Genomic DNA, 14,379 nt, shown 5'->3' with positions numbered 1-14,379 from the left:
CCCACCAAATGGATTTGTTTATTTTTCAGTTGACTAACGCAGGATGTATGCTGTGGTGGGCACAGTTGTGCTAATCTGCAAACAGGTAATTGTGAAACTAACGTTTTGTTCAGCGCAATAGGGTTCTCGCTAACTTTGGTGGGTTGCCAGTTCAGTTCAAACCTCAATTCCGACCGTCTTGGTCATTGTGTCCTTGGGCAAGACACTTCACCCACTTTGCCTGCTGCTGCTGGTTAATATACTGCACAAAGGTAAGATGACATTATTATTTTTTTATGCTATCTTTTTTTAACCTGACTCTAGCCATATGGATGTCGCTCCGCCTAGCTTCACTCACATCCAAATGGGACCTCTCCATAGGAATTGCCTTTATTGAAGGCTGGGTCTTTTCAAAAATCCTTGCATATGATTGGATAAGCCACTTGTCTGTCATCTTTATCAACGTGCTATTTCAACCACTCACACCGAAGCTAACCCGTGACGTTGTGAGAGCGACGCAGGAAAAAACAAAACTTTTTTTTAATGTGTTTGCGGCTCTAGTGGCAAGCGTTTTATTGACAGTGAGCTGACAGGAAGAGGGTGGAAGACAGGCGGGTTGTTGTTTTTGTTTTTTTTTTCTCTGTGTGTGGTGAGTGGGGCACAAGGGAGGGATGGGGTGAATGAGTTTTCCTTTTTTTTTTTTTTTTTTTTTTTTTCTTTTCCGGGTATGGGTGTGGTCCGCTCCCTCTCCCAAGAACATCTCAAGTCTCCGCTAGGTGCGGAGCCCATCCCCCCACGCCCTGCCCTCCTCCACTTCGTTGGCAGGCGCCATGGCCTCCTGGCGCATTGGTTGGCTTCGGGTTTGGGGCGGGTTCCCGGGCGTGCGCCGGCCCACTCCCGGCGGCCTCTTCGGTGGGGCCTGGCCACCCGGGGGGCGGCCGGGGCCCCCGTCGCGGGGGCGGGGCGCCCCTGGGGCCTCTGGCCCTCAGGGCCCATGGCCGGGACCACTTCAGCGGGGCTAGCTGCCGGCTCGTCTCCGCGGCTCTTGAGGGCGTCGGCATTGCGGTGGCTGGGGGATTTCCTCGGGGTCGTCTCTGCTCCTTCCTTGGGGGGGGGGGGGGGGTTGCAGATATCCTGTGTCGGCCCCTCCTGGGCGACCTGCTTTAGGGACCCCTTTGGGAGTCCGGGGTTACGGGTCCCCTGACGCCTGCCTCTGTGCTCGGGGAAGGTGGGTCTTCGGTTCTCCACAATCACTATCAAGCTATTTCTGGATAATGTTCACCTAAACTAGTGCACTTTCACATCTCCCACAGGTGCTGGGTCCCAGGTATTAAGTGTTCACTTATATACAGTAATCTTATAATTTATTTATTTATTTATTTCACCTCTACTCTTTTTTTTTTCTTTTCTTTCACTTTTTGTTCTTCCTTTAAAAAAAAAAAAAAAAAAAAAAAAAGGAAGACAGGCGGCAAAGCGCTGCGGGTCAGAGTGAATCCCGGGCCGACCGCGTCGAGGACTAAAGGCCTCCTAACATGGTTTGAGCTAACCTCTCCGCAGCGGGCGCCCACCGGAAAACAAAACTTGCCAAACCCGGTCGGGTGGGAAGCTTTTACGTTGTATTGTGGCTGAAAACAGTTAGAACTGGTGAACTCAGTGAAGGTTAGCGTTAGCTTCCCCTGATTTCTCTAACTGTTTAGTGGATTAGCGTTAGCAACGCTAGCATTGCAGTTATTGGAACACAGGTTAGTGAAGCTAACTTTTTGCTTAGCTAAGCCCACCACTTGGACATATACGACAATAAAGATGAGTAAGGTTTGATGATTTATCATAGTCTCCTTCTTTTTCCTTCACCAAAATCTGTCACTCTAACAGGGGTGTGTAGACTTTTGAGAGCATGAATAACATCCCCATACAGAAACTGAAACCACAATACCAACTTCTTCTTTTTTTTTTCTTTAATGATTGAAACATGCTCCAAACATCACTGCTTCTATATCGTTTTTCTCTGTGACTCATATTACACTAATGTGCGGTTTGTCTATTCAGCATCATATCAATGTTTGGGTGTATTAAAAAAAATGATGTTACATAAAACAAGCGATAAACCCAGCATTAACAATTCTCTAAGCAATTGTGACAATGTATGAGTGGGAGTTCTGCAAAGGCATGTCTGATGTGGCATCAGCTGTGTTTCCAAGCAACATCCGCAGCTCTTCCGCTCCCCTGTCCTGCCGCCTACGACTGCCTGCTATCGTGAGGGCCAGCGCTTCGCTTCAACATCAGCTCAGACCGTCAGGAACTGCAACCCAAGATGATCACAGAAAAACTGTTGGGTGGTAAAGGTGAGACTTGCCTTTGTTTTATCCGTTAAGAGGGAAGTATTTGACCTTGCCATTGTGCATTCACCGTTTACTGGAACAACGGACGCTATTGTGCTCGTCCATAAATTTGCAAACTCAATTTGCAACAAAAAAAAAAAAATTATAATTTTAAGCAGTGGCTGCACATTGATTTGCAACATGTGTGTTTCAGGCCATGGGGAATCGAGGCTCTAATAATACTTTGCTATGTGTTTGGGGCATAACTAAATGAAAGCAGGTGTGTACTCTACCTAACTCTCCCACATGCCATTTAACCAAAGCTCCTCACACAATCCTAATCTCCTGGAAACCGTCAACATAAACCAAACGTGGCATTTACTCAGCAGCATTCTTTGACTCCTCTACATCTGACACACCTTCCACCAGCCTCCCCCCCTCCCCTCCACCGTTACATTTTTCTCTCAGAATCGCAGACGTTTCCTGTTGGCCATTTGGCTCCGTCATGAGGGGTCAACGTGACAACAGATGAGTCAGACGGAGCGGAGACGCCTAACTTCCTGTGGCTGTAAGAACATGTCAAACCCGGACCAAATGAATGACTGCACCGACGGGGAGAAGTTCCTCCCCGAAGACTGATTCATGGGCCGCAGGATTAAAATCCTGGCCTGGAATGGGGAGCAGTTTAAAGAATTTGAAATGGTTGTGAACTTTGTGGGACAAGCCTGCTGTAGAAGTCTGTATCCTGAACCATAAATAACAGTTTTACCTCGGCGGCGTGTCGACCATATTAATGGCATGCAAAAGTTGAACTGAAAAGCTGCCACATAAAAAAACAAATAAATTGTGGCATACTTTTTCAGTTTATAGCAGCTCTGGGCAAGGACCTCCACGTGGATTACACAGAGCTTATCAATAAACAGTATTTCATTCCCCAAAGAGTTTTTTTTTTTTTTCTAATAATAAGCCATAGGTTGCTGTTGGCCTTAAAGCTGAGAGATTCTGCCAGAAAAATCCTTCACGAATTGCCTAAGCCAAACATACACAGACAGTGAGTCAAATCACTCACACACACACACACACACAGCTTATACAGTCAGGAGCATATGTCTGAGTACTTACATCAGTTTTCCTAAACTTGGCTTTAAGGCTCTTCATGTTAAGTCTGATCCATGCAGTCAGTCACTCAAATCGCTTCGCTGATCTCCTGCAAAGAACAAAACACAGATGTTTAAACGCCGCCTCGGTGACGTTTCCTCCCGTTTCAAATGTGACTCGGAAGATTTCTGACACGTTAAGTGCTTGGGGGGGGATGCTTCTTCCACAAGGTAACAGTGGACGGGAGTTGAAAAGAAAGCGCGCCTCAGCCGTGACGCACGAGTTTCACGTCGTGAGTAAACCAGGACTAAGTCTTTATAACATTGCAAATGCCTAAAGGCAGTTTCCTTAACATAAGCTCGGTGGGCAAGAATTAGTGCAAAGCATCTGAACCGCTTTCATATCCAACTATTTTACCTCAGTTAATTAACAACGTTAACAACTGTGGCTGAAAATGCCATTTGTTCCAAGAAGGATGTTGTAAATCACCGGGGGACCAACGTTTTGTTTCATGACTGCCTCAAGCAATTTACAGTTCTCTAAGCATTCAAGCATGTTAATTAATTCTGCATCAGTGTTTTATTTAAACTAAGAAACAGAAGTGCAGTGGCTGAACTTTTCCTCGTTTAAAAACATTACAACCATCAACCTCTTTCTCATATATATATATATATATATATATATATATATATATATATATATATATATATATATATATATATATATATATATATATATAGCGCTGTTGCACTATGACGCAAACATGGGACTGCTGTTTTGTTCAGTTTGTCTATGTCGATGTGTGTCTGTCCCTACCAAATAAACTTAAATAAATAAATCTAAATAAAACTAAACATAACAAAACGGTGCCTAATCATTTACTCGAACGGTGTTCATTTTTTTTTTTCTTAAAATATAATTTCAAAAAGGTGTGGCATGCAATTGCCTTCATCGTTCTGAGTCACTACTTCAACCTCCGTTCACTGCAATGACAACTGAAAGTCTTCTGGGATATGGCTTTATAAACATTAAAACAAAGACCATTTGCCTTTTTCTCTTTGCAAATTAGCTCATGTTTAGTCAGACTTGATGGAGGGAGTCTGTGAACGTCAATTTTAAAAAGTTACTGTCACAGGTTATTGATTCCAGGTTCACACAGCAGGATAATTAGCCAGGTTCCCCTTCTGACAATCTTAAAAGTGGAACTTATTTGTAACATGCAAAAGCATATTTTAGGCCCCCAGACATTTTGGAAAAACTCCATCAAAGTGGGCAGGGATACGAGGGAACGGGAGGCAACGGGAGCTGTGTTCAGGATGGGGGGGGGGGGGGGGGGGCAGCAGCTAGCTTGATCTGCCATATTGAATCATGGCGAGTGAGCCGAGTTATGCTGGTAGCTACGCCACAGTTCGCTCGTTTGAGGTGGAGGATTTTTTACCCCGCTCGTCACCAGAGGTCGAGGGAGGCTTGTGGAGCCCAAGGGGCCAGAGCCTTATCGGTTTGAGCTGCTGGCTAAAGGTGCTGACGGAGCCATGCCGGAAGCATGTGCCGCCAGGGCAGTAGAGGACGGGATCGGTCCAGTTATATACTATATTTATTTCCAGCTTTGTAATCCAGGCAGGATCACACTAAGCATGGTTGATCTTCTCCTTGCTCTGAGAGGGAAGTTCACAGCCACCGCGGGGAAGTTAGTTCTAGGCTAGTTAGTCCTAGACTAACTTCCCGGCTGCCTCAAGACACCAACTACAGAACAAGTTGTTGCTTTCACATACATCTGCCAATAACACATAAAAAGTGGGTAGATTTGTTTCCGGTCACTTTCTTGAAGAGGAAAAAAATAAAAGTCGCTAGAGGGTTTGAAAAGTGCAACAAAGCTCACTGTGGCGGCACAAGACAGAGCTGCTTTTATACCCCACAGCGGCATAGTTACCGACGTCACACTTTCCGAGTTACGTCACAGTTAAAATTAAAAGCAACGTTAATTTTGAAATTCAATGCAAGACCACCGTTTAACCCCAGGAGGGCGCCACACTGACGATTTCAGACACAAAAGCTGGATTTCAACAAACATGCACCAATTTTTCTAAATAATGACCAGGATATGTAGACAGTACTGTAAGACAACCGTGTTAACAGTTTATTGGCAACAAAAAAAAAAAAAATTGGGGGGGGTTAGTTACCTTTTAAGGAGACCCCAATTATCTGTGTAGCTCTTAAAATAATCTTATGAGATATTCCTGCTGTGTGTGGCGTGTTAAGAGTGATTAAGTCTGCTAGGAAGGACATCAGGACCGCTCCGAGTCCAAATCGGGGATATTCAACATGTTGGCTTGTCTTGGCCTGATGTTCTAGCGTCTGTGTTGAACAGACGCTAGAACCGAGGACAAATGGGCATGTCGCCTGTTGGATGTGACGTACAGCCAATCAGAAAGCGACATGACAGAAAAACAGAGGGGAAAAAACAACAACAACTCATCTTCATATCATAATGTAGCAAACATAGAGGCGCCTGTTAGCTCCGTCTCTACTCCTTTAATCAACAGCCTTTCTTTTGGCAATGTTTTTTTTTTTTTTTCCTTCAGTTAAAATTAATCCCGCAAACTATCACAACTGTTCTTCCTCCTCGGCCATGTTTATTTACTCTGAACTCACGATGGACCTGGAGAGGTTTTGCGAGATTTCCCATCCGACAACTGAATGTTTGCGAGACAAATATTTTCATGCATGGCGTGCTGTGCTTGCTGTTTGACCGGACAAGGACACACACACACACACCGTAGGAGCAAACCTGTTATATCTTAGACTTAGACAAACTTTTTTTGTCATTTTGTATGCACAGAGTGCGTACAGAACGAAATGTCGTTTGCATAAAGCTTGAGAATTTCAGTGAATTGCAGTGGATTTCAGAATAAAGTAACTTTGCAGGATAATAAAGTAACTTTTCAGGATAATAAAGTAACTTTGCAGGATAATAAAGTAACTTTACAGGATAAATAAAGTAACTTTACAGGATAAATAAAGTAACTTTGCAGGACAGTTCCAGGATAAAGTGCACAGTGATTTCACAGTACAATTTTTTTTTAAATCGTCATGTGTGTCTCTCAGATTTTTGATAATCAGACGACATTATAAAATCTTAAAGAGAGTGAACCGGGCATAACTGGATTCAGGTCCGGACTTTGACTGGGCCATTCTATCTATCACATGCATAAACTCTATTAGAGCATACCGTTGCAGCTCTGGAGGTATGTTTAGCGTCACTGTCCTGCTGGAAGGTGAACTTCCACCACAGTCTCAGTGTTGTTGTTGTTTTTTCTCTCCTATACTTAGCTCCATCCATATGCCCATCAACTCTGATCGTCTTACCTGTCTCTGCTGCAGAAGAGATACTGCCTCTGCCATAACTTACTGTGAGTGATGTGGAGGGTTATTTCCATTTCCCCCCCAAAAAAATCAGAGTAGATCACCTTCTCCTGTCCCCTTACCTTTCTGTATGCCTGTCACAAGAAACAGCTACATCTACGCAACAAGTCGGTTTACACACAACAACTGGCAGCAGACCGGCCTCGGCTTGGATGCCAGAACAGAGGAAAGATGCGGTGAGTGAGAAGTGCCACAGCCAGAACCTGTATTATTAAGTTCCGGGGGGGAGACGAGCAGCTCTGACAACACTTTCCCGAGGCTTCCGCACAGCGCGTGAGCTCGTTCCTCTCGGGAAAAGCTCCACGGTAAAGGAGGCGGGCGGCATCGGTGTGCGGCACAGAACCACTTATTTCTCAGGTTCAACGCTGCGCCGGGGCTCGTCCCGAGATTTACTTCCAGTCCACTTAACAGGTTTTGGTTGAAGCAGTTAAAGCACCGACCGCAAGTTAAATAGCTCACATGATATGACCGCGGAGCTGTTGGACGCTTACCTCGCTCTCTGTCTCTGTGTGTGTTGGACTTCACATAAAAAAAAGAGACAACGGCTTTCCTTCTCTCCTTTCTTTTTAAGAGGAAAAAAAAAAAGCTGATGCGCTACCGAACAAGACAGACGACAGCGAGCCGTGGTGAAGCCAAGTCAAGCCGCAGGGCGCGTTTTAAGAGCCGCGGAACGCAGCCCGAGACAACGACGGCGGCTCGCCTCGGCACGCAGAGCCTTTAAAAGTTGAGCCGTTCATGGACTCCGCTCCTTTGGCTCGGGACCGGACCCAACGGCTGCCTCAGCCTGGGGGGGAAAGTGACGTCACGCCCCTGTTCTCCATTGTGTCCCATTCATTGCTGTTAAAGGGGCATTCCGCCCGTTAAAACACAAGGAGAGGGGGAAAAAACATGCCACAGGAGGAAGAGAAGCGATTAGCTTAATTTCCAAAGCGTGATTTATAAGGCTTCTGTGAAATTTTGTAGTTTCAAGGCTGCAGTTTTTGATATATAAAAAATAGCACTTTAATATCAAAAAGCTTCATTGTTTACTGCAGTAACACTTTTCTTCCCATATCCCAAATTGCTCTTCAAGCAATTTGGGATATATTTATTATTTTTCTTTTTTTTATGCATTTGTTTATTGCAAATCATTGTTTCCAACCTAATGCGTGTTTTCATAGTTTTGGTAGTCATGCATATTTCAGTTGTCTCACTTATTTTATTTACTTATTTAACAAACCAGAAACTGCACTGTTTTTTTACCTACCACCACTTGAATGTATATAAGTCACCTTAAATCTCTTCTTCTTTATGTAATTTTTTTCCCCATCCACTGTATGTATCTGGATGCACTGTACAAACTTCATGCACTTTCCCTCCTTTGTGCACCTTCTGTTGTTTATAAGAGCTGATGTCACAAGTAAATCTCTCCATTGTGAGATCAATAAAGTTCTATCTATCTATCTATCTATCTATCTATCTATCTATCTATCTATCCATCCATCCATCCATCCATCCATCCATCCATCCATCCATCCATCCATCCATCCATCCATCCATCCATCCATCCATCCATCCATCCATCCATCCATCCATCCATCCACCAGTGTTTGTGTCTCTCAGACACCACTGTTGTCCTTTTAAACCAGTGGCATCTCTGAGTCTTCAAATGGATGCCCAGATGTGCACCACTGGTCATTTTTGGATTGGCTCAGCAAGACCAAAGGTCATGCTATCTGCATAATTACCAGGGTTCTGCAACCTTTGCAATCCAAAGAGCCATCTTAGCCCTCAGTCCGTCTAAATAAAACACGTTTAGAGCTGCTAATGTGACTCAAACTTTTAAAAGAGACAATCTCTTATTTTGGGGGGGAAATGTACAATTGAACATTTGCTGTTTAAAAAACAACATACCATTTTATTTCTATTTTTAAATTTGTTGTAGTGTTTTATAAACTTTTGCACAGTGAGGATCTATACATGTTCTGTGGGATATTGATTTTTAAGGAAAATTATGTTCAAATAAAACCGCATCATTGTCAACATATTGCTAAGAAATAGGTCTAAAAAATAGTGTCATTCTGTGATTGATATTCAATGCAACCATTCCATGAAATAACTTAAAAAAACTGTTTAAACCTGCATATGTTGTTATATCTATACTCAAAAACCTTAGTTGGTTCTTTTTCATTTTTAGCCAAAATTATTAGGATGCACCGTGGAGGAACCAAAGAGCCACTGGTGGCTCTGGAGCCTCAGGTTGCCGACACTGAGACCTGATATGGGAGTGAAAGATGGGTATGTACAAGTGGAATGCTCTGCAGGAAATGGAAAGGATGAATAATTACATTTCGTGACTTATCTGAAGCCTGTCTTTTTCTCTTAAATTTGAAATTGAGGCAAATACTATGCACATAAACTCAATGGGGAGAGATGGGGTGTCAAGGCTGATGTCATAAAGATTTGACACTGAACATTTAAAACAAAGCTGACCAAATAACTGTACATAATTTAAAAAAAAATGCAGAATAAATGAATTTGTAAAATACAATTAAAAGGAAAAAAACACCATACAATCAATGTCAGGGATTGTTTATTTACTTGCCCAGAATGGGGGCCTGCATTCAAGGAACAATTCTAGTCAATCTGATATTGTTTCATTAGATCAGATGGGAAACTTTTTAACTTATTGGCCTGAATCTGATAGTTTGGAATAACACTTTTTATCAGATCCAATATAATGTGTGTGTGCATGTGTGCGTGCGTGTGTTTGTGTTTTAGCTCTAAGTAAATCCACCAAATTCACCACAGAGGATAAATTTAATATATCTTCTCTTCACTTTTTAAGACTGATTTTAATATTGCTCCTAAGTTATGGAATAACCACGGAGAATCAGACACGCCTCTTCTTTTCCTGTTTTGAAATCTCTCTTAAAAACACAATTTTATTCCCTGGCTTATGTATGCCATACACAACTGTGATGTTGTTCTGTATGCCATTTTAAAGTACTCTTGCTGTGAACCTGATTATTAGTTTTTGATGTTGTGTGTGTGCGTGTGTGTGTATGTTTTTAACTTTTTTTTTTTTTAACCTTTTCTTGTTTTAATGTACAACACTTTAGTCACCCACGTGTTTTTTAAAATGTGCTTTAGAAATAAAGCTGACTGATTGATTCACTTTTTGAGAAATGTATTACATGACCTAATGTTTTGGCATACAAATAGACAAAGTATATTGCACTGTTTGGCTTTGCAGTGTAACAGAGTCTGTCTCAACATGCAAGTTAAAAACCTTTGTCATTCACACAAGTCGCAGGGATTTTATACCCCCGTGTTGAAACAGTACTGCAATGAAACTCAATAATGCAAGCACAAACTTGTTTGTGCTGTTAGTCAATGTTTCAAAAATGTTGGTATCATGTGAAAAGATGAGATAATGTATCCCAGGCAACTCAGTATCTGAATGTTACATCAAAACCAACACCAGTCAAATATTAACACGTGTCCATAAATGTGTGTTTTTGCATGTGCTTGAATTTTAACAAATGTTATTTATATAAATAAGGTTTAGACCAATCACATTATCAGGCTTTGAAACTTTCCTGTTAAAATCTGTAAAAGCAAAATGAGTGAAAGTTTTTGTCAGATTGACACAGACAGTTCCTCGTTGGTTTATCTGATTATTTAATATTGGGTCAGTTTCACAGGGAGGGAACCTTTATTCAAAAACCACAAAAATTCAAGTAAACTATTAAAGTAAACAGAGAAAGAAGGCAGCGGTTTTTGAGAAAATGATTCGAGAGTGACATCTAGTGGAAACATGGTTTAAAATAGCTTTGTATTAGGTCATATGATAAGGGAGCTGTTGTTGATGATGTTGTGGAATAAACATTACATTTTTGTTGCTGTCTATTTTTTTATTTTTATCATTTTGGGACTAATGGAAATTCTGGCTAATGTACAGGCGTGAAAAACAAACGTTTGTAAAATAAGGAAAGAAAAGATGGCAATTACAACATTTTTAAACAATAGACATTTTTAAGAGATAAAAAATGTAGTGCAACAACCATCTTCAGAAGTCACAAACCATAAAGATGCAAAATAGAAAAGCTTTACGTGTTATACATATACAACATGCCTAGTGTTAAATGTCCTACAGAGCACTGTTCAGTCCATCATCTAAAAGTAGAAAGTGTTGCACAACTGCAAACCAACCAAGATGCGGCCATTCAGCTAAACTGGTAGGCTGAGCCATGAGAGCATTAATCAGAGAAAAAGATGATAATTCCATGCCTGGGGGAACTGCAAACACGTACAGGTGTATGGGGTTCCGATTGTACCAAAAATAAGCAGATGTAATATGTCTAGATGTTGTGTTGTTGTTGCATATGTGTTGTCTGCATATGTAGAAGTTGCACATGTATTTGTTGTATATGTAGATGTAGCATATGTCTATGTTGCACATGTCTGTTGTATATGTCTATGTTGCACATGTCTATGTTGCACATGTCTATGTTGCACATGTAGATGTTGCACTTGTCTATGTTGCACATGTAGATGTTGCATATGTCTATGTTGCACATGTCTATGTTATATATATCTATGTTGCACATGTAGCCGTTGCATATGTCTAGGTTGCACATGTCTATCTGCTATTGTGTTGTTAAGTCACTGTGATCTTGCCAGTTCGTGTGCAGTAAACTAACCTACACCTTGCAGTTGTTTTATGATGTTGTTGCCACCTGTTGTTGGTTCATGTAATTGTCTGCACGTCTGTAGCTTCCGTCATTGGTTAATGTCATTGCTCTCAGGGAGCAGGGAGACCCCAGAGCCTCTGATTAAAAAAGGGTGGCATTTTGACCATTTTAAACATCAAAATACAATATTATTGTGGCCTATTATTTAAGTGCACCCTTTTTATAAATTATGGGTTGCATTTTGTTAGAGTCCTCCAAGGATAATTATGTATTGTCAATTGATAATATAAATAACTTTCATGAAACTGCACCGTTAGCGTCCATTGGCTTATTACGCCCCCTAGTGTCTGAAAAAAGTTTTGGTTGAGCTACGATTAAAACAACCTGGCGATCCAGACAGTAGATACCATGTAAAGCACTTTGAATCCTGCCAGTGTGAGCACACATTTATTCACGGGCCATTGGCGGACCCCTTTGGTTTTATTTTAAAGTTATAAGCCTATAAATGTACCCCCCCCCCCCCCCCCCCCCCATTATTATCCCGAAGCGATTTGCGCCAGGCCCCCTCCTTTCTCCTTTGCTGTCCTAATTAATGCCTGAAGTAAATACCATGAGATTCGTGGAAATCTAAGCATTTTGGAGCTATTGATAATGAAAAAACAACATTTTTGTATCTTTTTTTAAACAAACACTTAGACAAAAGAAAATGTACTTCCACTGTTTGTGATGGCGAGGGGAACAGGCAACAAGGACCAACGACATGAACCAACGACAAGGACCAACAGCATATACCAACAGCTGAGAGCAATGACCTTAACCAAGTTACAGACGTGCAGACAATTACATGAACCAACAACAGGTGGCAACAGCATCATAAAACAACTGCAAGGTGTAGGTTAGTTTACTGCACATGAACTGGCAAGATCACAGTGACTTAACAACACAATAGCAGATAGACATGTGCAACATCTACATGTGCAACATAGACATATGCAACATAGACATGTGCAACATAGACATATGCAACATAGACATGTGCAACATAGACATGTGCAACATACACATGTGCAACATAGACATGTGCAACATAGACATTTACAACATAGACAAGTGCAACATAGACAAATGCTACATCTACATATACAACAAATACATGTGCAACTTCTACTTATGCAGACAACACATATGCAACAACAACACAACATCTAGACATATTACATCTGCTTATTTTTGGTACAATCGGAACCCCATACAGGTGGGAGGACCTGTACACAGAACAAGAAGTAAGCGAGACTGCTCTCCACAAACCTGGCCTTTACAGAAGAGTCCCAAGGAGATAGACATTTTAAAAGAAAAGAAAAAAACTATATTTCACCACAAGATGTGTAACAGACATTAGCATGTGGAAGAAGGTGCTTTGGTCAGAAGACAACAGCTAAGCTTTTTGGTAAAAAAAAAAATAAAAAAATCCCTATAAACACACATCCCCTCAGTGAAACATAGCGGAGGCAGCATGATACTGTGGGTGTGTTTTTATTCAGCAGGGGCAATGAAGCTGGTCAGAGGTGATGGCAAAACGTACCGAGCTAACATGACAGTTCTGGAAGAAGAATGCCTGTTGGAGGCTTCAAAAATACTCGAATTGAAGGAGTGGCGTGGATGTTTCAGGTTTCTGCCTTAACGGTACTCAGTGATTTCTTACTGTGTTAGCTGGTAAATGATGCTGCAGTGTAAACTGTTTAAAGCAGGGGTCACCAACATGGTGCCGCTGGGCACCAAGTAGCCTCCCGAGGACCACATGTGGTGCCCAAGATCCTGTTCTAAAAAAAGCACAATCCACAAGTGATCTAAAACTTTATTTTATTCCGATACCCTTCCTTTTTCTTCACACTTACATTTATAAAGATTTAAAAATGACTACATCTATAACAAAGCATGAAAATTTTATATTTTTTTTACATAAAGTTAAGGTGAACGCTGACTCTTCTAGTTCAAAGGGCAGTACTGGTAGTACACAACACCCTGCTGTCCTCTGGGAAGAGGTTTCGCAGCATCTGCTGCAGGTCCACCAGGTTCTGCAACAGCTTTTTCCCCACTGCCATCAGACTGTTGAACTCTAAACTGGACTCTGCGTCATTATTTTGCACTACCAACATTGCCAAACTTTTATAATCTATTTAAATAGTACACAACTGAACGTTTACTGCATTTTTGCACCATATTATTTTGCACTGCACTGAACCTTTTCATATTAATGCCTTTTTTGCACCATTATTTTTGCACCATAAACATGGTGGCACATTCTTCTGCACTTTTTTAAACTGTTTTTCTCCTGCATTGATACCTTCCTATCACTGCTGCACTTTATATTGTAACGTTATCTTACTCCAACTGCAATCTCATTACACTGTTGTAAACTGTATGAAACGAAATTTCGTTTTGTATACACTCTGTGCATACAAAATGACAATAAACCTTGTTCCACTTGACCTCGTTGATATCCTAGCAGTTTGTCTAAGTCTAAGTCTAAATGAAGTAGCTCTCAGTTGGAAAAAGGTTGGTGACCCCTGGTTTAAAGGAATAAAAACAGGATGAACAAGGTGCGTGTGAGCATCGGAAACAAAGAGTACTCAAGCTCAAGATAGACACCGACCCTCTGTTTTGTTTCTACGTCCAGCAGCAGTTAGCAAAATACGTCTTTTTTTAGCAACACTGGCCTCTGAAATCCCTGCCCCCTTCACGTTGGTTCCTAAAAAACGTGTCGCACACATCTAAAGGATGTTTTCATCTCTACGGCTGAACGATCAGAATACGCCCCCCCGCTGTCGACGAAACCGGAAACGATAATAGCCGCGGCTTTCGTTCCGGAAGTGAGCCTTCGTTTT

The 14,379-nt window shown here is 41.6% G+C and overlaps 1 protein-coding gene across 3 annotated transcripts in view; it reads right to left on the bottom strand.

The window, feature by feature from the left end:
- rai14 (retinoic acid induced 14) overlaps positions 1-7,616 on the bottom strand; it is a 57,025-nt gene extending 49,409 nt beyond the window's left edge. The window contains exons 1-2 of one of the 3 annotated variants that reach the window (XM_021323530.2): positions 7,310-7,616; positions 3,420-3,504 (exon numbers count right to left, since the gene is read on the bottom strand). In XM_021323530.2, coding sequence (XP_021179205.2) covers positions 3,420-3,455 — 36 coding nt within the window. In that variant the 5' untranslated portion in view covers positions 3,456-3,504; positions 7,310-7,616. Of the gene's footprint in view, positions 1-3,419; positions 3,505-6,880; positions 6,900-7,309 lie in introns of those variants that run through there. The other 2 variants (XM_021323528.2, XM_021323529.2) reach the window with 2 other exon arrangements.
- Positions 7,617-14,379: the final 6,763 nt, after the last annotated feature.

This window comes from Fundulus heteroclitus, unplaced genomic scaffold (genome assembly GCF_011125445.2).
Source record: "Fundulus heteroclitus isolate FHET01 unplaced genomic scaffold, MU-UCD_Fhet_4.1 scaffold_70, whole genome shotgun sequence".
Taxonomy (NCBI): Eukaryota; Metazoa; Chordata; class Actinopteri; order Cyprinodontiformes; family Fundulidae; genus Fundulus; species Fundulus heteroclitus.
The sequence above is the reverse complement of the archived record's forward strand: the minus strand, read 5'-3'. Positions and strand labels throughout refer to the sequence as shown.